General features: G+C 42.2%; 1 protein-coding gene across 3 annotated transcripts in view; it reads right to left on the bottom strand.

Moving 5' to 3' along the window:
- Nucleotides 1-26,431, bottom strand: part of XYLT1 (xylosyltransferase 1) — a 177,157-nt gene that overhangs the window by 76,947 nt on the left and 73,779 nt on the right. For all 3 annotated transcript variants that reach the window (XM_071444154.1, XM_071444155.1, XM_071444153.1), the window contains one exon: nucleotides 12,455-12,980. In XM_071444154.1, the coding sequence (XP_071300255.1) occupies nucleotides 12,455-12,980 (526 nt within the window). The remainder of the gene's footprint in view (nucleotides 1-12,454; nucleotides 12,981-26,431) is intronic.

Genomic DNA, 26,431 nt, shown 5'->3' on the forward strand with positions numbered 1-26,431 from the left:
AGAGTCACAAGGATGAGCTAACCCTGGGGAAACAAGACATACTCACAATTCTGAAGGCAGCAGAGACCCAGCCAATACTTGTAGCTGCAGCTTTACCTGCCCTTCTCTTGCTTTACTGATGCATTATTAATTAATAACTACCGAGCGTTCCCAACAGAGCATTTTAAATAACAGCTGAATTTCTTTATGGATGATTATGAATCATAAAAGTAAATCTGCAATGTTCAAAGCAATAAACAAGCCCAGGTAGGGAGCCTGAACTACTACAAAAACTGCCCTTTGAAGCTGGAGGTTTTGGGGGTTCCTAAATGTCTCCTGCATAGAATTACACAATTTCCAGTCTAGCTTAATCCAATTAGTCTGAAGAAATGTAGGATTTCCTCTTTTTGCCTCAGCACAGGCAGATGCTGCTCGAAAGGGAGATGATGGCATTTTAGAAAAGCTGCAGGGTTGGTTTGGTTCACTGCTTTATCCACATGAAGCTACACCAGTTGAGGCCAGCTAACAATTACAGGTTTCAGTTCTCAACTCAGATAATGAAAAGAAAACTGTCAAATCACAATTACTTCTACACAAGATTTATGCAAATGATGAAATATTTCAGCAGCTCTGCAATGTATTATTCAGGGATGATGCAAGGTTTTCACATTCTACTTGAATTCTGGACAAACTTACCAAGTACTGAAGGTGTACTTAGGGCACCTCTGTGGTATTGCAGCTGGATGGTTTTAGGCATGGTTGAAATAAATTTGTAATGCTTTAAGATGAAAACTCATTTGGAGATACTATTTTTCCATAAGATATTTTTTTCTATCTCCACCTCAAAAAATGAAAAGCCTCCTACTATTTGAAGAAAATTCCAGCATTAATTTTCAAAAATATTGCTGCCTTTAAGGCAGAAAGGAACTCACTATTTCTATTCACTCTTCACTAGATTCAGTTACTATCTGAATAAAGATAGGGATTCATAGAAAATAGAAAGAATAACACCTTTTTTACTTTCAGATATTAAGATGGATCATTATTCCTCCTGATGTGTTAGAAGATATTTATCAGTTTGAGTTATGAGGCCTTTCTGACTGTGAAGACTTAAACATCGATTTAATGCCAACTTAAAGACTACTAAAAGTGTAGGAGATTGCATTAGATAAATAATTTAACAATAAAAGGTATATCAAGGCAGACATTATTGCAACCTTCCACCAATCAATCACCATTTTCCATGTTTATCCAATTTTCATCTCAAGGTTCTGTATATCAAATTGCCCAGACACACACTACACAACTGAAATAACTTCATCATTGAATAAAATTGCATGGCCATTAAAATTCTCTGATATCAAGATAGCTGACATTATGTTAAATATTGGCTTCAGTTCCATAGGGTAATAAATTTTGACCTCAATCCAATCTTTCATGGATAGCTGATTCATAATGAAAAATTACTGGTTTGTCACTTTACCTTGGGAAATTTATTGTGGATACTAATATAGCACCAGGCAGGCTTTGAAATATATGATAAGTAAAACCACAGTTCACTTCCTAAGCACCCTGAAACAAAAGGAACAGATTTGGTCTGGTACAAAAACATCAGACATACTGATAGCTACCAGAAAAAAAAGAGAGAAAAGAGGAGAGAAAAGAGGAGAGAAAAGAGGAGAGAAAAGAGGAGAGAAAAGAGGGAAAAGAGAGAAAAGAGAGAAAAGAGAGAAAAGAGAGAAAAGAGAGAAAAGAGAGAAAAGAGAGAAAAGAGAGAAAAGAGAGAAAAGAGAGAATTTTTCCTCCTCAAAGATACTTTTGTAGAGCAAAATCCATAGGGAACTCAGAAAAAAAAAAAAAACCCTGTTATTTTTAAACAAAATTATTTCAAAGTCTCTTGATAAACAGGATTTAAAATCCACATTAATAGCAAACTAACTGTAACATCAGCACCCCCATTTTTCCTCTGCATGAACCTGCAATGGAGTTAAATACCTGGGCTGAACATGACATGAGCTGTCTGAGGTGTCCCAATGAGCCTGTGCCACATCAAAGAACAAAACCCAAGTTTTCCCAGTATCAGGCTAGGACTTAACTTCTATTAGTGCTAATTTGGTTGGCCCATGATATGGTGGAATGGAGCATATTCCTGCTGTCCCTCCTTAGTTTAGAGCTCTTTAAGAACTTCTAGAGCAACCACATTGCATCTTTCCTTTTTCTTCTTCTTGAAGTGATCCTTCTGCTTGAATGGATTTCAGTAGAATTTTCTGAGTGATTTCAAGTTTGCCCATTAGGAGCCCCCTAACATCCCTGATTTATTTCCTAAAATTCTGCAGGCTGCAGCAATGGAAAGCAAATGCCATGACAACATGAATGTTTGCATGTTTGGCAAATTATGTCTACAAATGGCCAGAAATGATTGAGAGAAATGAAAATGAGTGAACTTGTGTGCTAACTGCAGCCTTTTCAATTGTAAATGATGGAGCTGAATCTAGCAGGATTTCTCACTAAGATTTCCTTTTTGATGACCAGGTTAAGAATGCCAGAGATGTCTGAAGCTTCCTTGTACTATTCCTCATGAGCGTGTCAGAAGTGATTTTCTCATTTGCTTTTCAGGGATCTGCAAGGTAGAACATTTTCAGAATCAGAGCTGCCATACAACTGTTCTTATTCCCAAATGCTGGATGGATGGGCTTTGCTTTGGGCTATAAACTTCCACAGACTGGTAAGACAAGAATCCCTACCTCTTTATCTTGCTCCTGTAAGAACAAAATTGTCTTGTTTATTTCTCAAGTGAATTTAAAATTTTGGTGATAGAAGTGCATAGAGACATTTTATGGTTCACTGATAAAGGTTATAGAATAAATTTACTGAAGTAAGACATCACTTAAGAGGGGTCAGCAAAGCTACTTTATTACATCAGTTACACCTCTAGCCCACTTTGCTTTGAACACTTCACAGGAAGCTTGGCTCTGTGATCACCTCCTGGCAGAAAATTATAGATTTGTTTACAAAACCACTTCAGCTCTGTGTAACCTCCCTCTGCTCTGGTTTGGCAAGTGTGTTATACAGAAATCTTTTCTATAATGTCTCTTGGTAGCTCTCCTCACATTTATCTCACACACACCTCTCCTTAGCCATTTCTTTCTCTGACAGGGTGGCCAAATGAGCCAGGCTGGGTTCTCCTGTCCAGCTTTCCCTTCTGTAAGGGGGTATATTCCTCACATGCTTTTGAATAAATGACCAAAGAGACTTCTCAGATAGAGAGAATGACTTGGGGACAGATCCTCAAACCTGCTCAGAGTGCCACAGGGAAATTCTTCCACAGCACCCACACCTCAGTCCCATGCAGAAGAGAAAGTACAAACGGGTAAAACATATATTGCAATAAATTTCTCTTTTGAACTTCCCTTTTCCTCTCTACTATTCACTTAATTGCCCAGAATGAATCACAGCCCAGAAATAGATGCAGAACATGACAATGTATGGTTCTGTTTAGTCATACTCCTGTCGAGCTCCACATGATTATGCAGCACAGAAACACACACAGAGCTTCAGCCTGAGAGTAGCAGGGATTGCAATGCTCCACTGCACAGCAATATCCACCAGCTGCCTGGAACCCTCCATTTGCCATTAAAACCACAGGTGAGTAAGCAGGCAGGCTGCTTGAGCTGCTGTTTACAGCCAGTCACTAACAAAGGTGCAATCTCACCAGCAAAGTGTTTCTCTTACAACTTGTAATGAGTTACAGAAATTAATCAAGACCTCAACAAAACACTTCCATTAGTATGGGCAAGAAAGTCTCCACAAAAGAGACAGAATCACCCTGCAATAAAGAGAATTATATAAACAATTATATTCTAGTTCCACCGAGGGCTGCCCTGAACTTCAGCTGAGTAGTGAGGCTTCCAATGAGATTTGTAGAAAAAGATGCTTTTGACTGACAGCTCTTTTTGAGGTGCTCTCTGACAGGACCTACAACTGTTGCAGACTGTTGAGGGAGGTTCAGGTTGGATGTAAGGAAAAGGTTCTCCACCCAGAGGGTGGCTGGGCCCTGGACCAGGCTCCCCAGGGCTCCAAGGCTGACAGAGCTCAGGGAGTGTTTGGACAGTGCTCTCAGGGCTCTGTTTTAAAAGGCAAAAAGCAATTCAGGCCTTCAGAACAAATCCTAGAAATTCCACAATTTGAAAGCACATACAATTGCTATGCAAATTATTTTCCAGAGACCACAGAGTTTGAGTTACTAGACAATGATTTTCCTGCAGCATAATTTTGCTTTTTGGCTTAGATCTTCCATCATTTTTACAGTAACATCTGTGGATGAGGACAAATGGGTGAGCACTGAACACAAGAGTTGACAGAGATCATTCAGCTTGCAGCAAGCCCTAAAAGAAAGGACTGAAAAATTCTTTGGCCTCCCTGGGGGGTGGTGAGAAAGCTAGAGAGGAAAAATGATGGATGTTTGCCATGGGCCTTTCAGTAGGGCCAGGACTTTAAACCAATATCTTATTTTATAGTAAAACTGTAAAATGCTTCAGACTTTACTGTGCATTCAGCTGAGCCTGTTGGTGACAGCAGTAGGGACTGGGAGATGGGAGTGCTCTGCTCCTCCTTACAAAGGTGCCAATCAGGAGTAACTTATTTGACACAACTAAGTGATAAATCAGTGAGGTAGGTGGATATTAAAATAGTGTGAGCAGTGAATCAGGGCTATTCAACTTCTAACACGCTCTCAAACTATCAAAGACAAGCGTTTACTTGGAAGACTAAATATACAATGAGCAATTTCAAAATCTTTTTCAAGGTTGCTCAGCTACAGATTCTTGTCATTCAGTTTTTCTATGGAAGTCATGATTACCCACGGAGAAAAAAAATGGATGTTTTAAAACTACCTTCTGCATAAGAAATATTTGCAACAGAAACAAATTATGGTTTGGAATCTTAAAATGGCAATAATGTCCTGTAAGATTGGCTTCCTGCCTAGATTGCTGGCATTTTAATTCAGAGTTAGATCTCTTAAACAACTCTTCCTCATTTCCAGGGGAAGCCATTACAAACCAGTGATCTCATAAAGCTCAGTGACTCCCGAAATACATCAAAGAAATGTACCCTTTTAAAAACCTTCCTGAAGCAGGGTGCATTCCCTTTAATTATATTTTTAATACAGTAACAAACCCTGTATTTATTCAAGACATTGTTTCAAGAAGCCACAAAACAGAAAAATTCTTCGTCTCGGCTCAAGAGGAAGAAATTAAATGTCAATAGTTTCCCCCCAATTATTTTAAAAGCAATCCACTCAGTGCCACTGGCTTCAAACTAAACTGTGGCAGCCTCGAGCTGCAGCTAGCATGGCATTTCTGGAACATAACACTTCCCTATTCTCAAAATAATAGTTCATCAGCTGCAGATTCCCATGAAAACTGAGTATTTGCTAAGTAATGGTACTTGGAGAAGTGCAGTGGTTAGAAAGACAGAGCTGAATCTGTGCTCCTTTGTCCTTGATGGCATTTTAGACTTATAAAAAAAGCAAATCTAAAAGCTGCCTGCTTACAATTAGTATGTTACACTGACACCCTGACACAGTTTTGTTATGGTTGGAATGTTGAATTAGGAAAGAATAACATTGAAGCTTAACTCAAGCTCAGTCCAGTACTAATGTACACAGCTGCTTGCTTAGCATTGAATAAAATTAAGATAATTAGATGCCATGTTTCCTCTTCAGGGTCTGTCTACTAAAATCAGCATAATGGGTCCACTCCAGAGGTCCAACAACAATTTTATATGAAAGACATTATGCATGAAAAAGAGTAGGGCTCAAATTTTCCTTGTACAGGGGAGGCTGGGTTTGGTGCTTTTGTTTTGGGTTGGGTTTCCTGGTCCTTCTGATTTTTCTCCCTCCCAGCTCATACCTTCATATGAACAATTTTCTTTAGCCATAGTTGTATTTGACTTTCCCCACCATCACTGTCCACACGCTTCAAGATCACTGGGAAGCATTAATGATCACTTAAGTACTTTTCTTTCATCTCTATACATACACAGTAATCTTTATCAAAATATTCACTGAGCTTCTGCTACCCTCACTCTCTCTTCCCAGGAGGTTTGCAGCAAGGACATCCTCAGCCATTATCCTCTCCCACGCTTGCCCACGCTCCCCCTTTAATGCTCCATAAAATGATAACATTTTCCAAAACAGAGGCTTGGTGAGAACTAGGGCTGCTGACCATAAATTTTCCATCCCTTCTGCCCCCCACTCCTTGTGTCATGCATTGCTCCCAGCGTTTCCTTGAGATGCCATGTGCCAGATGATTTCTGCAAGTCTGCTCTTGGGGACCAATTCTGCAGCCTCCAGACCCACGGGTGATCAGACAGGCCTAACGTGACCAGACACTAGCACCACTCATTTTTGTCCTGACAGTGCCACAGCTTCACTGGTTTTATTAGAGTTGGTTATGCCTCACACATGTTAAGGGGAGAGACACATCACTTATTTCATAAATTCATTTAGCCTAAAATGCAAGTACTGAATCTTGAAACGGCCCTTTATAATGAAAGCAGTGCTGGAAACATGGTTTGCAGAACAGAACACAATCTCTCTACACGGTGTAATTACATCTTAGCATTCTGCAGAATACCAGTGCATGGCTTAAATGCTATTAATTGTAAGCAGTTTTGTTCCACAGGATGTTGTTTGCTGATAACTACTCAATTAGGGTTATTTTGCAATTAGTCTACTCACAGTAAATTTACTGCAACCAGAGTCATCTGTGGTGTAGCAAATTAAAATGCTGTCTGGGCTGCATGTGCAGTGGCTCTTACATGCTCCTTAAATTGTGTATAGCTCACCACAGTGATTCTGTCACACTAACAGATTAACAGGAAAGCAGCAGCAGCCAATGTCATTTGGAATCCTGAAACCAGCAGAAAAAGACAAATCTGGGGTTCAATGATCTGTAGATCAAACCCAGCGAGTCCAAAAATGCACTGCCAAAATGTTAAAAGCTAAACAAACCGCACATTTATATGTCACTGTGTGCATACATGCATATTGAGCAGATGAAATCCTCTGTTTGCTTCATTACAGCTCCCATTCTTTTAAAATTCTGTAGAGGATGCTCTCATTTCCATGCCTTAAAGAACAGCTCTGCTCCACCCCAAAAGTATTTGTGGCTTCTCCTCTCCCTTCCTGAGAATCACACCTCCTTCTGCTGAGTGCTTTGTAGTCATCAGCTAAAAACATTATGGACATTCAGATTGCTATTACCTGTGTGTTGTTCCGTAAGCAGAGCTCCAGAGCCCTTTTCTCTCGGTTTGAAAACCAAAAGGTGGTGTTTCTAAAATAAAATGGAAATTTTTCTTCCCAGCAGCCTCTAAGAAGCTGAAAGCACTTGCTTCAGTATGCCAGAGCAGCATTATCAATAAGTAACCAGAGAGAAGGCAGTCTGATCTGCAAAAAACTCTTTCAGTGCTGATAAATTATTTGGAATTAGGGAAGCTTGATTATTTTCCTACTTTATTGTAAGTTGGGTTTAGCCCACAAGGATGAAGGTAGTGGAAAACCTGTTTGATTTAAAAACTAAGAAAAGACAACAAAAACACCCACAGGAAATAAATCAGGATCAATTGTGGCTCTCCTTTCCTAGGGACTTCTCATTTGCTAGAACTACATCTTAGAAAACACTTCTCAAAAAACTCTGCTATGTACTTCGGTCTATCTAGGGCCATAATCTGGGCCAAGAATAAAACCAGCTGGGTAATTAATGATAAGGATTAGGCCAGAGTCTCCCCTGTGGATATGGCAGCTGGGAGAAGCTGGCCCAGAGGAGGGCTGGTGCAGATACCACCTGGCACTGTGCCTGTGATGACTCCTGACCTGGTGGCAGTGACCAAGCAGGAACTGTGCTCTGTGTCCATCCAGCAACCCTGCAAGGCAAGGGGTGCAGAGCTGCAAACTGCCATGATCTCTATGGAGTGAAAAACAGAGAACTCAGTGACTGAATCCAGGCACTGGCCAGCAGCTGGGCTCTTCTTCCCCTCAGGAGGACAGAAAGTAGAAATCACAAGTTCAATATCATGTTGAGATGTGGAGTTGTGTAATTACAGTTGCAGTGCTCCCATTGCTGTTGGGCAGGCTCACAATGGCCATTCCAGGACTGTGCTCCTGCCCACAGTAATAATGGATTCTGTGGGGGGCAACATGGCACAGATCAGCTCACCTGGGCTTGGTTCAGGGGGATTTTATCCAGGTACAGAGCAATGGGTATTTTAGAGACAAGAATTCTCATTTAAACTTCTGCTTCTTCCCAGTACCTCTGCACAAGAGGAGGACCATGCATGATGATGGACAAAGAAGGGAAGCAGCTGGTCCACATGCACTGACAGCTTTGGAGAGCAGAAGGGAGTCTGGCCCACCAGAGAATCTGTGTCTGTGCAGGACTAGGCCAGACATGGCCCCAGCAAGGAAACATCTGCCACATTGTCCACAGGCTGCTGATCCCTGTACCATGTCTCCTGACACAAAAGGAACCCCCCAAAGGATGTCTGCAGGTATCTTCTATACCTGCACAGGACTGGATTTGCTATTTCCTCATCTAACGTTGTGCTGAGCCTACACTTCCTGTGTCACATTTGCTGAATGCAATTTTCCCCAAAACACACTTCTACAAAGACCAAACATCCCCTTCTGAGCCAAAGGAGACTTGCAAGCTGCCTCTTGCCCTGCTCTCAGCTGTGACTGGGTACTTTAGGCTGCACCTAAAGCCTTCGACACCAATCTCCTGTGCCATAGCTTTTGTGCCATGTTTTTAGGACCAGCTTGCAGGGAAATGCCAGCTCACCTGCTCTGCAAGTCAGGTGACTGGTGAAGGTGCCACGTCCTGCTCTGCTCCAGCAGCCATGCCCTTAGAGGGACTGCAGCCCTCAAGGAAATAACACCTGCACGTCAGGCAGGGGACATCATGCTCTTGATTTTAACAATCCTCCCTTTTATAACTGAAGATCCTTATTATCAACTTCCTTTGCCTATTGCCTTTGGAAACAATAAAACACTTTAAAAAGTAACAGCTGGTATGATCCTGTTCTCGTTGATAAGCACTGAAGTGAATGTATCACTTAACATTTCTGACAATGGCTGGATGGAGCCCTGTCCATGATTGATAGCTGCACTTAGCAGTGTCATGGTTTTGATCAGCTGAGACAAGATCCAAGGGGATTAAAAGCTGGATGACATCTCAATGGAAACCACAGCACTGGGAACACATTTATATGTTGGGATAATGGATGAATGTGCTGCTCCAATGCATAAATATTTATACTTCACAGTTTTGCTGAAAACAGACAGGAAACCTTTGTTCAAACCAAGCTGATGGGAACAACACTCACATGCTGAACACACAGGCTCAGACCCCAGATGTCTGACTGCTGCTGAAAAACACCAGATCACTTTTTTAATACAAGAAGTGCCTCTACCACATCTTCCCCTACCAGCAATCCCACCAATGGGGTGTCCTACATCTCCAAAAGCTGATGTGCAATACTTTCAAACTCTTCTGTAATCAAGCTCAACTCCTTCAAAGGACCAACAGAGTTGATGAAGTCACCTTTCATGAGGGATGGAGTCACTCTGTGGCTGAAGAACAGCAGTATTTATGTTCTACAGTGGGAGGAGAGATATGGGACCACAACACACTGAAACTCAGACAATGGATCTTTAACAGGCCTAAAAATTCAAGGGATCTACCAAATGATACACATACAAGGCCTTCCAGTAGGCACTATGTGCTTTCATGGGGTTTTGGGGTTCCCCCATGTCTGTCTTGACAGTCCTGTATTCAAACATTTGGGAAATGACTTCAAGGTCTGGATCTCCTCCATAGGTTTGGTGACCCAATCTTCTTGTGCACTGGTGCTTCCTGCATTAGCAACTCATCTCCCATTCCACATGCTGCTGCACTTCTCCACAGCAAAGCTCCCAAATCTGCTCTACAGCAACCTTGTATGGAACACAGGATGTCCAGACTTTCTGCCAAGGAAATCTGGCAGTTGAAGTGGTTAACTTCAGCTGTCAGCATAGGCAGGAGGAAATAACCTTGAGGCAAAGAAAAATCAACATTTTCCACATGTATCCATCTGGCTAGGCTAACATGTCTCTGAATTATTCTTTTTAAACAAGTGTCACCACTTAAAATAAAAAACTAAATGAAACTCTAGCTCAGCAAACCTAAAAATTTTAGACACAATCTTTATGCACCTAATATTTTAATGTGGTATATATCCATACCACATAAGTTTTTCCTACATTAATCAAATTTGGACATTTTCATCATTTTGCTAGACATATTTGTAGCTCCCAGTTTTCCTGAGAATTTTACTCTGACATTACAATGGAAGCATTTATACCAATGTGCTATGTACATGTATGCTGAAAGGCTTCAAGTGTAAAATGTGACCCTGTTCTTGGTTCTAAGACCACACTATTATCCTGACTGCAGGGCATAAGAGATAAATCCTGTATTTAGGAAAGAAGCAGTAAATATTTATTGAGAAATCTGTTTTTAAGGATGGCAATTGTTTAAAACTTCTGGAAAGTCACCCTGCATCCCTGGGAGATCACCAAGCAGGGTGTGATGGAACCATAGGTGTGTGCAAAATGGCACAGTTGCAGTGTCTGCCCACACTAATGACAACACACCTTCAGCTCTGGCCAGGATATCACTTGCATATTTGTATTTGGGACACATTTATCTACACAAGATTTATAGCATTGGTCCCATTACTAAGACATCTTCTTGATCCCAAAGGTGTAGGGCAGTGTCTGCAAGGTGCTGGTCTCCCTCAGCTTTCTCAGAGACCACAGTGACTGCACAGCCCTGAGGGAAGAAGGGGGATGAAGGGGGAAGGAACAGCAAGGACACTGATGCTCATCCTGTTACTGATGTCTGCTTTTGCTCCATTTTTAACTCTCTACTGTTCTCTTGTCTTCCCTTCAACTTGTGCTGCCTTTACTGTCCCTTTTCCCTTCTTCCCATTGAACACAGTGTCTTCTGCCTGCTCCATTAATTGTCTCCAGTGTCTGCCCACCCAGCTTAACAATTTGGAGTATTACCATGATAAGAAAGGGAGAAAAAACACCAAAAGAGACATGGTAAAAAACCAAAACAAACAGTCACAGATGCACTGGAGTGGGGAATGAGGGTGCTCAGACCATTCATCCTGCTAAGATGCAACATCTAAATTAAAAGCCTAAGAATCTTGTTACAGGGAGATGTGCTTTTTTGGATACATTCTCTGGGGCAGCTCCTCTTTTTCACTGTCTGTACAGGGAATTTAACCTCCTCATCTCTGTAATAGCAATGCCATCCTTCTCTCTACCACACTGAAATCACCCTGCAGTAACCATTGCTTTGTGATGGTGCAGTAAACAACCCATTAGAGGATGTTCCCAGTGAAAGGAACTAAATATCCCCTGGTTCCCATGGATCCCCATGTTTATTCTACAGTCTCAAAGCAAGACCTATTCCCTAGTTTATAAATCCCCTCTGCACTTTCAGCCTGGACAAAGACATGGCATATCCTCCTGTGCATGGCCAGTTACAGGCCTGGGACTCTGGACTGTTGTATAAACAAATGCTGCTGTGGGTAATGCTGCTCCTTGATCAATACCCATTTTGATCAACTGATCAATGCTATTTTTTTTTAAAGGCATTTTTCTCTATGGAGATCTTATAGCTGGATGAACAGTGGCACATGAAGCACTTTTTGAAAAGTAGGAAAAGGTCAGCTCAGACATGCAAACTGACAGCAAGCTGAGAGGTAACTCGTGATCAGAGGGCATGGAGAAACCAAAGCAACAATCAAAGCTTGGCTTAGGCCAGCAGAGGTAACTGACTTTCCAGCAGTGATTCTGAAAATAACTTTTGCTGATTCAAGAACATTAAAAATAGAAGTCAGCCACAAAATTGGATTTTCCCCTGTGCTTTCAGAATTTTTTTAATATACTTCTAATAATTACCTGCATTATCAAAATCTTAGGACTCCAGTGTGACAGAAAAATAGCCATAACAGCCATAACAGCAATGCCACTCATGCATTGGTCAGCAAAAAGCTCCAAAATTCACAATGGCTGTTCTCTGATTACCAAAAAGCACACAACTCCTGCACAGCATGGCAAGATTTTGACTATGCTTCTCTGTGTCTGTAGATTAAGAACTAAAAGAAGCAGGAGTAGCAGCTAAATACCTAGATCACATTGTGCAATAAAAATCTGGTGGAAGTGAATTCTACAGGAATCCACCAGGGATCTTGTGACATCCACATTATTCCCTTGTTCAAAGGGAATTGAAAGCCTCCCTTGTTTTCGTGGGCCAGGCCATCACACATCCTCGCAATAAAGCCATTTCTGTCAGCAGAAGGCCATTCCAATTACACAGAATGCTTCCCCCACGACAGTGTTTGACTTCTCCATCTCCCCACTTACCCTCCAGGGCACAGAAGCGTGTCACCTGCTCCGGCATCAGCTTCCCCAGCTTGTGCTGGCAGTACACGTCCGCGATCTCCTGGCGGCACTGCTGGGACTTGGCGCGGGACATGGCCGAGATCGCCTCCTTGCCCGTCACCTCACACTTGGGTGGTTGGTCGTATTTCAGTTCAGGGGAGCTGATCTCAAGCTTTTGTATAAGATGCTCTGTGGGAAACCTGTCAATCTCCTTCAGGTTGTTGCTGTTGCTGCTGTTTTTTCCCAGGGGATTGCTGAACTGCACCACCTCGTTGGAGTTCTTCCCCAGCAGCAAGTTCTCCTTCATCTTTTCCTCTTCCAGTTTCTTTCTCAAGTGCTCCTTTTGTTTGCTAAGGGGTTTTTTCACCAGCTCAGACTGGTGTTTTTGTCTCTGAGTCCTGGGAGCAAAGTTACTGTTATCAATAGTTTCAAAGTCCTTGGGGACCGAGTTTTCATTATTGCTGTCTGTTCGCATTTTCTCTTTCGGTCGGTGGGAAAAATAGCCATCCTATAAATGGGGAGAAAAATTACACTCATCTTACTAAACAGTCACATCCCATGCACGACAAGCATTTCTTACATGAAAACATAGATCAATTACAATCCAATACACTGCAGAAAACCCCTGTGTTGGGGTTTGCAGCAGACCAAAGCTGAGAGGCCTCTGAGGTGCCCAAGTCACCTGCACTGGCATCTCTTCTTCACTGGGCCAGAGTCCAAGCCCTATCTCAGATGGAGCAGGGAGGTTTTACACAGGTTTGTGAGCAGTGATTAACCAGACACTTCACCCTGACACCATTAAATATCCATGAGAAAACAGACACAGGTTTCAAAGGAGCAAAAGCAGGTCCTTCAATGCTTTCCTTCACTCCTTGTGATTACCCATCACAGTTTGGTATCCCAGAACTGCCTCATTTCTCTGCAGAAAGCACCACCTGACTACAGCCTGAGTTTTATTTCAGTGAAGTAGCTTTGCCACAAAACAAATCCCTCCCAATTTTGCACTTTTTATTTTCCCTTGATTTCCTACATGTTTGAACCCTCCCTGGGAAGGTCAGAGTCAGGCTCAGGTGCCAGCTCTTAACCATCATGATCCTCCCCTCGATGCTCTTAGATAAATACACAGCCCACAGCTTTGCCACATTCAAAATCTATCATGTAAAGGAAAAGGAATAGACCATGTAAAATATTTGTCTGCATCAGGGATGGGTGAGGTTGAGCTGCTTTTGCTCCAGCTGTGGAAACTTGGGGGGGACACAGTTTTTAGATCCGTGGACATGGAAATATCTCTGTTTGCAAAAGTGAACAGTAGCAGATAAAATCAATGATGAATGGTTATTAAAACATCTGAAGACAGGAGTAAAAATATTGGTAGATTTTTTGAGTCTGTCCTGTTTCCTTTCCACTTGTGGAGCACATAACCAAAAAGCAGAGACTAGGAAATGACAGCATCACTAATGATGACTGATGGGAGCATCTTTTAGCACCTATCAACCACATTTTGTATTCAAAACATTTTATCAGCATGAGCTAATTGTTTCTCACACCTCTTCTGGGAGGAACTATTTAACAGTCAGGGTTTGCAGAGAAAGGAGAGAGAGATAATGACTTATCCCAGGCCATGCAGGGAGTCAGTATCAGTTTGACCTCTGAAGCTTGGCAATGGGAAATGTTTGAATAGCTTATTCATTAGAAGAAGTTGTTTAGTGAGTGAATAAAGGGATTCTTTCTCCATGAAAATATCTAGTTTGCAACAAGTTTGAGCTGTCAGACACAGATGAATGCAAAGGAGTTTAAAAAAACCCAACACCAGACAACAACTCACAAACCAAAATCCAAACATTTTTCAAACAAACAAAATACTTCTAGTTTGGGAAGAAATATTTTTTTAAAAAAATAAAATTCTAACATTTAAGTGAAAACATGAAATCAATCTCTTTTCACAAACTTAGTTTAAGGAAAAGAATAGCAATTATACAGACACACAGGTTCATTTAAATACAAGACGACTTTCAGGGTCAGGAAGCCCAACCATTAATCCAGCATTGCCAAGTCCACCACTAAACCATGTCTTCCAGTGCCATATTTACACAGCTTTTAAATCCCTCCAGGGATGGTGACCCCCACCCCTTCCCTGGGCAGCCTGTTCCAGTGCTTGACAACACTTTCCATGTATAAATTTTTCCTAATATCCAATCTAAAGCTTCCCTGGCACAACTTGAGGTCACTTCCTCTTGTCCTCTCACAAGTTACCTGGGAGACAGGACCAACCCTGACCTGGCTGCAGCCTCCACTCAGGGAGTTGTAGAGAGCCAGAAGGTCTCCCCTGAGCCTCCTTTGCTCCCTCAGCTGCTCCTCATGGGCCTTGTGCTCCAGCCCCTTCCCCAGCTTTGTTGGTGCTGATTGAAAGCCAAAGAGAAACAAAATAAAATATCATTTCAAGGCAACCTTCATTCCCAGGAATGACCAAACTAAAAAAAAAAATAAAATTATTTCAGCTCCCACCACTTGTCCTGTACCTTCAATGGATCTTCAAAGAAAAAAAAACCAACTCTGTTTTCTTCAATAAACCTTTTCTAAGGTCTCGAAGGCAATGCCATGACAGGATATTTCTACGTATCTTGGCAACATTCTCTCTCACAGGCTGACTCTCATGAAATGATTTTTGTCTTCAAATTAAAAAAAAAAAATCCTAATATGTAAAGCAAATGCATGTTAACAAAAGGGAAATGAAAGGAGAGGAGATTTGCTGTTGGTTCTTCCCAGTAGTGCCTATTACCCACAAAGGAGACCTGGCCTGCACCAGAGCGAGAGGCACACACCTCCCATGTCCTGGGGAGCACAGAGCCTGCCCATACCCTGCCCTGCTGCTCCTTCCACACCTCTCTGGAGCATGACTAAATGCCAAAAGAGGAGGTGTGGGCAGTCCTTGTTTCACACAGCATCTGGCACTACACTTGTGTGATGTTTCAATGGGAATCTTTGCTCCCCACTTTGCCAGCCCTGCAGCAGTGATCCCACCATGCTGGGACAGAGCACAGGGCTGGGATGAAACCTCAGGAGAAAAGGCAAAGCAAACAGCAGACTTATTGGTGTATGGTTCACCTCTTTAGACTGTTTTCCTCTTTCAAGTGCTTTGCCCCCTCTGGGAAATGCTTCTCCAAATCTACATGCTGGAATCTGAAATAAACAAACGAATTCTAAATGCTTCCAAGGCAGACACAGCTCTTCCCTGCCTGCAGGGACAGTGAACACCACAAAAACTCCCACCACACAGGTGTGCACACCCAGTGTCTGCAGGGACATCTCTCTGAGAGGAGCAGGGGCTAAAAATAAAGCAGGGTTTGTACAACAAGTGTAAAACCAAGAGCTAGAGATATACATTGAAACATAAGGACACATAACAAATACTCCAGCTGGAAAGTCAAACCCAGCCTCACGCAATGTCACACCTGCTGGTGCAAGTGTTAAATGCCACAAAACCTGAAATCCCCACCCACCTTTGATCTGCATTTCCCTCTCGATTGCTTTCACCAAAGCCAAGTGTGATTTTTACAGTACAATGATTTCAAGACAGGTTCCACACGTTTGCAGCGCAGAGGAAATGAAACTCAGCACTCCCAGCTTAGAACAGCAGCAGCTGCTGACACTAAGTTGTGCTCATTTGTGAAGTTCAGGGCTACAAGCAAAAAGCAGCACATCAGGTGTTCAGCTGGCTACACAAAATGGGTATTACTTGCTCTGCAATACTTTATTTTTACAGTTCTGGATTAATTGCAGATTTTATTTGTCACAGATGTCTAAGACATTCAAGACAGGGCAGAGTCATCTCACAGAGAGATGATCTTGAAACCAGGCAATCCCAGTTCTGACAGTACCATGGGACATACATCAGCAGGTTCACTGTCTGAATCATCATTTATTTCAACTTTTATCAAGCTATTTGTTAGCGGCACTTCCTTATCTCTGTGCTTGCAAATCACTGGAAAAATGGAAGGCCAAACCAGGACCAAATGAGAAGTGTAAGCCCATCAATACAGCCCTTATGTGTCCACAGCCAAAGATGAAAGCAGTGTTTTCAAACCAACACCTAACACTGCTGTTGAAAGCACCATTTTGGTCTTTGCAATAGAGCAAAGTTCCCTCTAGGCATAGACCAGAAGAGGCTATATCCAAAATCAACACATTTGAGAGGCTACCTTATTACATTTATTACAGGTGTCACACACAACACGTGCCACTCAAGAGCTCATGTTTCACCTGTGCCTTTGCTGCAGTCCTAACCTCTGCCAGTGTAAAGCCATCCCCTCTCATCCAATCACTCCATGCCCTTGCTCAAAGTCCCTCTCCAGCCCTCTTGCAGCTGTTTCGGGTCCTGGAAGATGCTATAAAGAAACCTCTGGAGACTTTGCAGCACCATATTTCCAAGATGAAGTGTGACACTGTGGATGCCTATCACAGAACACAGGCCTAAGAGAAGGATTGCCACAAGCAGAAATGTTCTGTCCTAACTTTATCTGGTTCTCAGAAGATACAAGGAGAGGTTAACTGCTGAGTGCTCAATGGCAAGAGCCCTGGCAAGGAGAGTTTTAATGACTGTGGGGCCTCTTCTGAGCATGCAGTTCAGGAATAACAAGCAAATACTCCAAAACTGGGAAAGAACAGTCTGTACCCAGGAGCATGCATGAGATCACTGCCAATTACATACTGATTGCCATTGATGTTAAAAATAGTATTATAATATTAATGCAAAAATAAGATTTTAAGCTCAGAGCCATTTTATGTAATGTGAGAATTTGAATTCTGCTCCAAATCCCACTCCCTGTTGAACACACAGATTTTAATTCTCCAAACTCCACTTCTGGTGTGTTTTTCAGACACAATGTATGCTCTTTGGTGTATTAGCCACTTCATCTGCAGTGATTGAGGGTCTGGGGCTTAGGTACTCTGAGCTTGATTGAATTCAAAGTCCCATCTATCTCAGGAGGGAAAGCCTGGGTTTCTGCAGAGACTTTGCAATCTACTGAGGAAACCATGGAACAAATTGCTGCTGTCACCTACTACAGACCCAGCAACAGCTGCTGCACCTAGCACAAACACAGAGAATTTGGAAGAACTTCCCAGCTGTCTGTAATGACAAATGGATTTTAATGACAGCCTGTTAACACTCTCAGAGGCTTTTGCAAGTACAACCCACACCAGTTCAGCCAGACCCCAGGTAAGTTTGCACACCTGCAGATGCCTCTCCTCACATTTTGCTTGCCTATATTTAGAAGACACATCTGTCAGCTATATTTGCATCCAAGCTAAGCATGTTCAAGCATAAACATGCATTTGGGGTTACCCAGGTCACAAATTCTCCTGTACTTTTACAGGTACAGTTCTGTATCCTGCATGCTAAAGGCAGGAGGGTAAAGATAAAGACCATGGCTCCAATACAGGGCACAGGAAACCTCCAACAAGCCAGCCCTTTCTCAGTGGGGCATCCCACTGCAGGATCAGAACACTGCAAAGCCATTAGGTACAACTCACTGCCCCTAGAAGGAGTTCCTCTGCCAGCAGCCTGGATTAGGCAATAGGACTGGTAATTTTTGCAATACACAAAAAACCAGCATTAGACCAATTTCAAATCTGCTTTCAGAGAGAGAAGCTAATGCACATTTAAATCAGCAGAGACCCAAACCTCAGCAGCCAGGGGTGTACCAGCTCTGCAGACAGCACGGGCACACAGCCAGTGGCTGAGGGATCCAACTCAAGGCACCAAAGCCAAGGGAAGAGCCCACAGCAGGCAGGCAGGCACAGCTCCAGCATCCCCTGCCACACACCTGAGGAGGCACAGTGCTGCTGCAAGGCTCCTTCTGCACAGGCTTTGTAGGGAACCTAAAAGAAAACCCTACTCAGCTCACAAAGGCACACAATAGGAGCTTGCATTTATCTGTCAGGGGTGCTCATTGCATTGTGCAGAGCACTTCCTCCTGACAGTAAGAAAATGCTCCCTTCTTAGGAAAAGTTATTCACTGTACAATTTCTTTATCAACAAACTCCTATAAATACTATACAGACGGATGGACCATGTGCAAACCAGCCCTGAATGGCAAATGTTCACAGTTACAGTTTATCTGACAACTCATTTTCTCCCCAGCACAGAAGGATTTGCTGTCTTTTTGTACTGAGAACACATTCTCATATTCTTCCTCTGGAAAAGCTTGGTATCTCAAAGACACAGCAAAACAAACCAGAAATGTGCACATGCACACACAGAGCAACAACAAAACACAAAGATCTTCCTCTAAATACAAAGTACTGGACATGCTGGCCTTGAGGACCAGCTATAAATCTAACACCTGTACTATAAAAAAGTACATATTTTTCCTCCTTTCACATAGTAAAGCACCCAATTATTGACCTCCTGTGAAAATATGCAATGCCTGGGCAGTCATGCAGGATCACACACAGCTGAGGCCCCAGAGCTGGCACAGGCACCTGCTGCTTTGCTGGGGTGAGCTGTTCAGGATCCAACCAGCTCACAGCTCCCAGAGGTGGGGAATAGCTTCAAAATCTGCACCACATGTCAAAGCCTCAGAGACCTGCTCAGCTTTCACAGGACCATCTACTTTACCTGTCCTGTGACTGAGAAGAATTTAAACAGAACTACGAAAAGATAATTAAAACAAGTTTCTGTTCAGTATTAATCACAGCTGTGACATATTAGTTTGTAGTGCTTGTTAATTATTTCAGTAAAGAGACCTTCCAATTGTCAGAGGAGTCAGAGGATGGCATCTCTACAATTAAATCTTCTTTTCCTGCTCTTATCTTTGTGCATTTGTGGGCTGTTTCTTAGTTGAAATCAAAACTTTTGCATCCAGAAGCACAAAGTTTACACTGTGGTCACCCCATTGTCTCCTGTCCTACCACACTCACATCTTTCAAACTGTGAAACCACCCCTGCTCTGCTTGAAGCCCTCATGCAGCCACGTGGATGCAGAGCAGACATCCCATTGTGCCCTCAAAACAAACAAGAAATTGGGAACTTTAATTGAAGATGTGGTTGATGTGCCATGAGACCCTTGGAAAATGAGTACTTTTGGCAGGTTTGAACAAAAGTGAGGCCAAAGACAGCAGATGGAGGAAAGGCAGCAGATGTTAATGTAGTTATATTTTTCCATATGTTTTTCTGTTTCGCTGTAATAAGTACATTGTACTTTAATTGGCAGTGGCTGAAGACTTAGGAGAAACATTTTGTGAGAAATATATTAACGCTACTTTATGCCTTTCATTAGAGAGGGAGGTGCAAAAGGTGAAAATAGATTTATTGACTTGCAAGCTGACCAAGATAAAAAATGTAATTGCTTCAAACACGGTGCTTTCTGCTATGTAAAAGGAAAATGAGACAAAGCAATAATTTGGGTTAAAAGGGGGATTCTGATACTTGAAAAAGCAGGAGTCCTTCAGGTTCAGCTCTAACAGATACAGGCACAGCCAGCCCAAAACTATTGCAACACTTGGCATTTCAAAACGCAGAGGAACAGATGGACCACCACAAAGTGCACAGGGGATCTGCACTGGATCCACTGGAACATCTGCACTGGTAAGTGATTGTCTGGAGGACTGTTTTTCCCTTCCTTTCCAAAACTGTTGCCATCCATTTTTATTTTTCCTTAACACCAATTTCAGCAATGTGACCCAAAACTCTAGAAACAACATCAAAAAAACATCATTAATAGAAGTTGCTTTTATCCCCTTTTATCCCATACACACATTAAGGGAAGATGCTCTGGTTTAAAATTGAAGGAAAACAGCTTCAAAACTTTGGCTCCTTTCTTCAAAATAGTTTTTCTGGTTTTTGCTAACATGTGACTTACTTTCAGAGTGATTTAGATTAGGGAATAAAATAATATTGCATCCCTCAAGAGACCAAACAGATTTTCACATTTGTTCCAGCTTAGCACAGTAACTGTACAAAAAGCCATAATTGTATCAACAGTAATTTCAGATGTTCTGGTTATTAAAAAGTTTGGAACACTGCTAGAGGGAGCTGTGAAAGCACACATCCACAGTCCTTCCAAAACTGACCACTTTGTTTTCTGCTAAATTAAACTTCTCAGGAAAGTTTGCACTTTGACATCACAGACCAGTCAAATGTATTCAATCTGTAACAGAATTTGATTTATAACCAATAACTGCCCCCACTTTACATATTTTGCTCACTTTCAAATGACACTGGACCTCATTAGGACTCCAGATTCAGGCACCAGCTCTGCCTCTGGCAAAGTCCATCCCAGGGATTCACCACCAGGAACAGCAACACTCCCCGGGCTGGGGCAGGCTTTTTGTCTGTGTATACACACACACATATTTTAACACTTCCCATCTCTGCTCTCCATCAGCTTTAGCTCTGCCTGGGTGCGGGCAGTGGAACCCACCCCTGCATGACACAAGACATTGCTCAGCTCCCAGGCAAACAAGCCCTCAAAACACTGTTCATTCAAGCACCTGTCCTGCAACATTAACCAGGGGTACTGAGCCTCCTGGACCCACTTCAGCACAGCCACATCTTCAAACAGAATTCACCACAAAACCAGGAAGGACACGAAGGAGGACTGGCCTGACAGTGCAGCTCCTCAGAAAGCTCAGGAGAACCCTGGAGGTTTATTTTCCTACAGCTTCTCCCCTAGAGAAGGGGATCTTACAACAAAGAGTTCAGACATGAAGGAGCTTACCAGGAAGTCAGTCTTGTGAAATACTTCTTAAATACTTTCAAGGGAAAGTATTTAAGTGACTTTTTATAAGAATGTCTATACTTCATGATCCTTGAACAGAACCTCAGTTGATGAGACAAGGTAGAGCAGAGCAGACACTAATTAATGCCACACAAGTTCTTAACAGGAGCTCAGCAAGTGAGGTCAAGAACTGATAAATCCACAATTGTTTTTCCTGATGGCTATTCTGATACTGAAAGGAAAATGTAAGATGTTCTGTGTTTTTATTTCTCACCAAATTGTACTGCTTCATTGTTTGACAAAGGTGCCCCAAAGTGATAGTATGTAAATAAAGAACACAATGTAAGAACAGGGGTAAAGCTCAATAATTTCCATGTTTAAACTATGGACATGATAACCACACTGAATACCCATTACCAGCCAACTTTCATTTCTATTTTTTTTTTGCCTTCTCCTCTCAATGACCTAACCCATAAAAAAAAATAACATGGTTAATCTGAACTGAATTCCTCAGCTTTCATCTCTATTTCTTTCATCCAATATAGATTTTATATCTTTCAGAGCAGTAGTAAACACATGAAATTGCTTCCTGGTGACTTGTTATTAACTAGATTCCAACTAAATTCATGAGGATGCCTATTCCAACTCCAATCTAAACAATCTTGAGCAGCCCAGGGTGAATTGCTGTGACTCACAATAAATCTCTGGCAGCTATAGAAATTAAACATAATCAGAATATGGATGGTAGAAACCAAAGACGCCCTCTCACACAAATGAAAACATCCTTGTAAAATACAGTCAGTTTAGCACAAACCTATTCAGCCTTAATTAGGTAGAAAATCTATTTAGATGAATACAATACAAAGAATAATAATGAACTTCAGGATTACATTTTGTTACTTGGAGGGAAAAAAACAACACAAATAAATGGGAAGTAATTGGACCTTATTTAATAGTCTCAGACTATCAGCTCGAACAACTATAATCATTAAAGGCCCTGCAGTGATCTTCTACTGATAAATGCTGTTAAATCAGAATTACAATACAACAAGCATGAAGAGCAAAGCCTATTAAAATGAGCAACACTAAAAGAAATAGATTAATTCAAATCTTTTTTCACCAGCACCACAAGGAGTCTTTGAGCCAAGCACATAGAAATGAAAGGCTTCCATGTTTCCTCTTGTTTTGGGTGAGATTGAAATATTAACACTTCCACACAGGTGATTATTGCAGGGGGACTGCAGGTGAGCAGCAGTTACCTGCTGCTGGATTTGGGGATGTGCCAGATACTGGCTTGTACCTTCAAAGTTCTTCTGCAAGACCAGTAGTTACATCCATAAAATAAAATTGCAAAAGCCAGAGGATTATTATGGGCTGTGCCACCCACCTCCTTAGCTACCCTGTCAGCAGTTCAGCCTGGGACTGGCCTCAGCAGGGGTGGGCTGTGTGGCACTGCATTCTCAGTGTTTGCAAATTCATTCAGAGCAATACAAATGAGCAGTTTTAACAACACGATGAAAGATGACAGAGTTCTGGGGTTAAAAGATAGAGCAAAATAAAAATTTCTGACACCAAAAAAGATGCACCTTAAATTCAAAAACTTAAGTTCAAAATTTTATTAGCTCCAGCAAAGATCATGAAGAATATATGCATTAGGAAAAGACATCAGAAAGTTTTCTAGGAAACTGCCCTCTTCCCTTTCTTGAATAGCAACTCACTATGGAGACGAAACCCTTTTTCTGTACTGTACTAAACACACTGAGTACACTTGACAAACACCAGATTGTATAGTGCCCAACTTTCTTTAGCCACAGAGCAGCTTTCCCCTCATGCTGTAAGCACAGTGCTGTCAAAACAGTTATTTGTAATTACACTGCATTTAACAATGGTCATATTTCCATAACTCCACACTTACAATTCTGTCAGAAACAAGGACTCCCTCCACACACAGTGATCATATCCCAGCATATCCACATCCTCAGCTGACAGAACCAGATGGGCAGCACAGCATAATGTTAACTTAGCTCATAGACTGTGCCACACAGAAAAATCAAATCACAATATACTCAATTGTTTTAATGAACATCATTATGCTAGAGCATAAAAAAATGGAAGGCAGAGAAACAATGATGAAAAATGAGTCCTATCTAGAAATTCTTGCTTGTGTCTTCCTCATACTTTACTATTCTAAACCAAAAAAATAATGTAAAGTGAGCAGGGAAACTTTAAATTTGCATCTACAAATAGATATTGTGTGGATTTTATCAGATTTATTCAGAGATTTTGGTAAGTTGTCTTCTATAACAACAGCACTAGTCCAAAACATGCTGTGAGGGAATAGAACAGTGGTGATACTCAACAGTGGCATTATTTCCACTTAATTGGAATTAAATGGGCACTGGAAGGATGATTGCAGGATGAGATTACTACTTCTGCCTTTCTCTACAGCTGCTCTTTGGATTTTTTTCTTGATTTTGCAGCACTCATGAACTCCCACCAAGCACTGTGATGGGGTGAAAGGCAAAGACACATTTCAGTTCCAGGGACAAGGTGTCAGTGATGTTACACATCCAGTGGTGCTTTCTCTCATGGAACAAATGAGAAAATTCTATCTCTGTTTTTATATCTCAAACATGGTGTGTAGGAGAGGATTTAGTTTTTTATACACTAGAGAGTTCTCTTTTACAAGCATATTTAATAACCTACAGCAACCTTGGTGCACATACAATTACTGTAGTGCACTGTAATTCTTTAGAAAGAAACTGTTTTGAGAATTTTCTGATTGCTGGAACACAGTTTCATTTGCAGAGGCAGCACAATGATAGCTCACACATCATCCTATGTATATCTTTCAAAACATGTATTTCTCACTAGTAATTTTACTATGCCAACCATTCCAAATATCAAAGTGACACCTGACAGTTATAATGCTACATGTTCACCAACATCATAATAACGCTTCAGCAGAGTGATATTTGCAAGGGTTTAAAAGGAAGAAAATCTCTACCTAAAATCTCGCGTAGGATGCATCAACTGCAGAGATGAGGGCATTGCCAGAAATCAGCCTAAGGGAACTGTTGGTATTACAGATTTGAAGCTAACAGCTTCTAATGCATGGTTTGTAAGGAAGGATCTATCCACACGAAGCAATGCCAGGGAGAGACAGACACACACTGTGTCTCTTTAGCAATGGGGGCAGATCAAGTACAGCCATTCTGCAAGCTTTGGCCCTTTGGTCATATATCTCCAAGAATATATATCCATATATCCAAGAGAAAGGACTTTCAGTATCCTATTTTGTCTGATGAACTGCTGTGTCTCAGTGATGCTGCTGTGAAAGGCATTGCAAATTCAGCAAATGTCCACACTCCGGGTCCTTGTGCACATCTGCCGGCAGCAGATCGCCTCCCCTGGAAGCAGCCAGGAACACCCACGTGCGCCTCAAGGCTTTCCCGGAGAAGCCCCTTGTGGTGACAGGTTGCACAGAATTCCCTTTCTGAAGGCCGGGCTGTTTCGGGAGAAGCAGCACGGGAAAGATGCCGAAACTCGGCCTTTTGCCGCTGCCCCGCCGCGATGGCACAGAAATGTTTGCTGAAGGCCGAGCTGGCCGGAATACCAATGCAGGCCAGCAATGAGCTGAAGGGCAAACAGGAAGGAGGGAAAAGCCCCTGTGCCACAAAGGAAACAAAGGGCCGGAGCTGAGCTTTCGCAGCGGGTACCGCCGGCAGCGCCCAGCGCTCCGCAGACGGGCGGCGATGCCGGGACGCGCTCCGGGCTCCGAGCGCTCCCCGGGCCGGAGCAGCGCTCGCTGCCAGCACCTCAGTGCTGCCCTTTCTCCCTCTCTATTAGCATGAAATGATGTTAGCCGAGCCGGTCTGAAGAAAGCTGATGCGAGCCGAAGCCTGCTGTAAATCCGCATGTGAAAGGATGCGTTTCGCAGGCGGTGAAAGCCGAGAAGGAGCTGTCGTCTTCACTTAGTTTAATTCCTGCGTGTCCTTTAGAGCAGCAAAAGCCGTCATCGAGAAGAAACAACGAGTCTCTGTCTATGGCTCAGATTCTCAGTTTATGCCCAAATAAATTCTATATTCTTCTGAAAGCAGCCCCTTTGAATGACTGTTGAAATGGGCTATTTTTGGCTTCTCGGATTGCTCAAGGAACTTAAAAAAGAGCAGACTTAGGAATGTATTAGGCAACATTTTCTCATTGCGTTGAAATCTCCACCATAATGAATGTCTTGGAAAGAGCAACAAGATCGTTATCATCCTTAACTCTTCAACTGAAGGCATGAGCTGGGCTGCTTCCAGCAGACAAGTGGCTCGTGTTAATTTTATAGACAGGATTGAAATAAGTTAAGAGTCACTTGAATTATCTTTTTCCTTTGCAGTTAGTGAATAAATGTGGGCTAGTTGGCCAAAAGTCCCCACTGACACAGAATATTGCAGCAAGACAGTAGTGGCTGAAAAACCCCTGTTCATCTTATCTGCCATCAGCCACCCACAGAGAGAGGGAAAGCCAATTGCAATGTTACACATCTATAAATACAAATTCCTCTGTTCTCTACAGCCAACAAGACTGTTCTCACACATAAGGGTATTACTTCAGTGCTGGTTTTACAAATAAGGTGAAATTCTGGCAGTGCCCACCCAAAGTCAATGGACAGGAGGAAGTCTTCCACTCCTGGTGAGCCACATCAGCCCCACAGGGATCCAGCACATTCCAGCACAGTTCTGCTCACAAAATACACCACCACCAGTGTCTGACTCAGAGCAAATCTAGATGATGAGCTACAACTGCTTGCAGTGCTAATTATTCTATGCAGTGCCCATATTCTAATGAATCTCCTATAAAGAAGCAGTACTTTTTTACAATAGAATTCCATTTATGTTGTGAGCTGGCTGGCAATGAAATTTCTGAAGCTCTAAACACATCTACCTTGAAAACTGTCTCCAAGTATGTTCAAAGAAACAGGCTGCTGAGCAAGGAACAAAAACCAGGATGAGATTGCATGGGGCAGAAAAGTAAATTTACTTTCACTGCTCTTCCAGGCATTTGGAGGGGCAGAGTGAAATAAGGGATATTCAACACCAGAAAAAAGCATGCATGAACTCTGATAAAAACACAGTCTAAGCAAGGAAATGGCCTAGCCATTGCACTGAGGAGTAAAACTGCAGATACACAGCCCAGTGCATAGGAAAAGGGCAGAGCCAAGAGTGCAAAATAAAGGCAACTATCTGACATG

This window comes from Agelaius tricolor, unplaced genomic scaffold (assembly GCF_023055355.1).
Source record: "Agelaius tricolor isolate 1412-34295 unplaced genomic scaffold, bAgeTri1.0.p SCAF_19, whole genome shotgun sequence".
In the NCBI taxonomy this organism is placed as follows: domain Eukaryota; kingdom Metazoa; phylum Chordata; class Aves; order Passeriformes; family Icteridae; genus Agelaius; species Agelaius tricolor.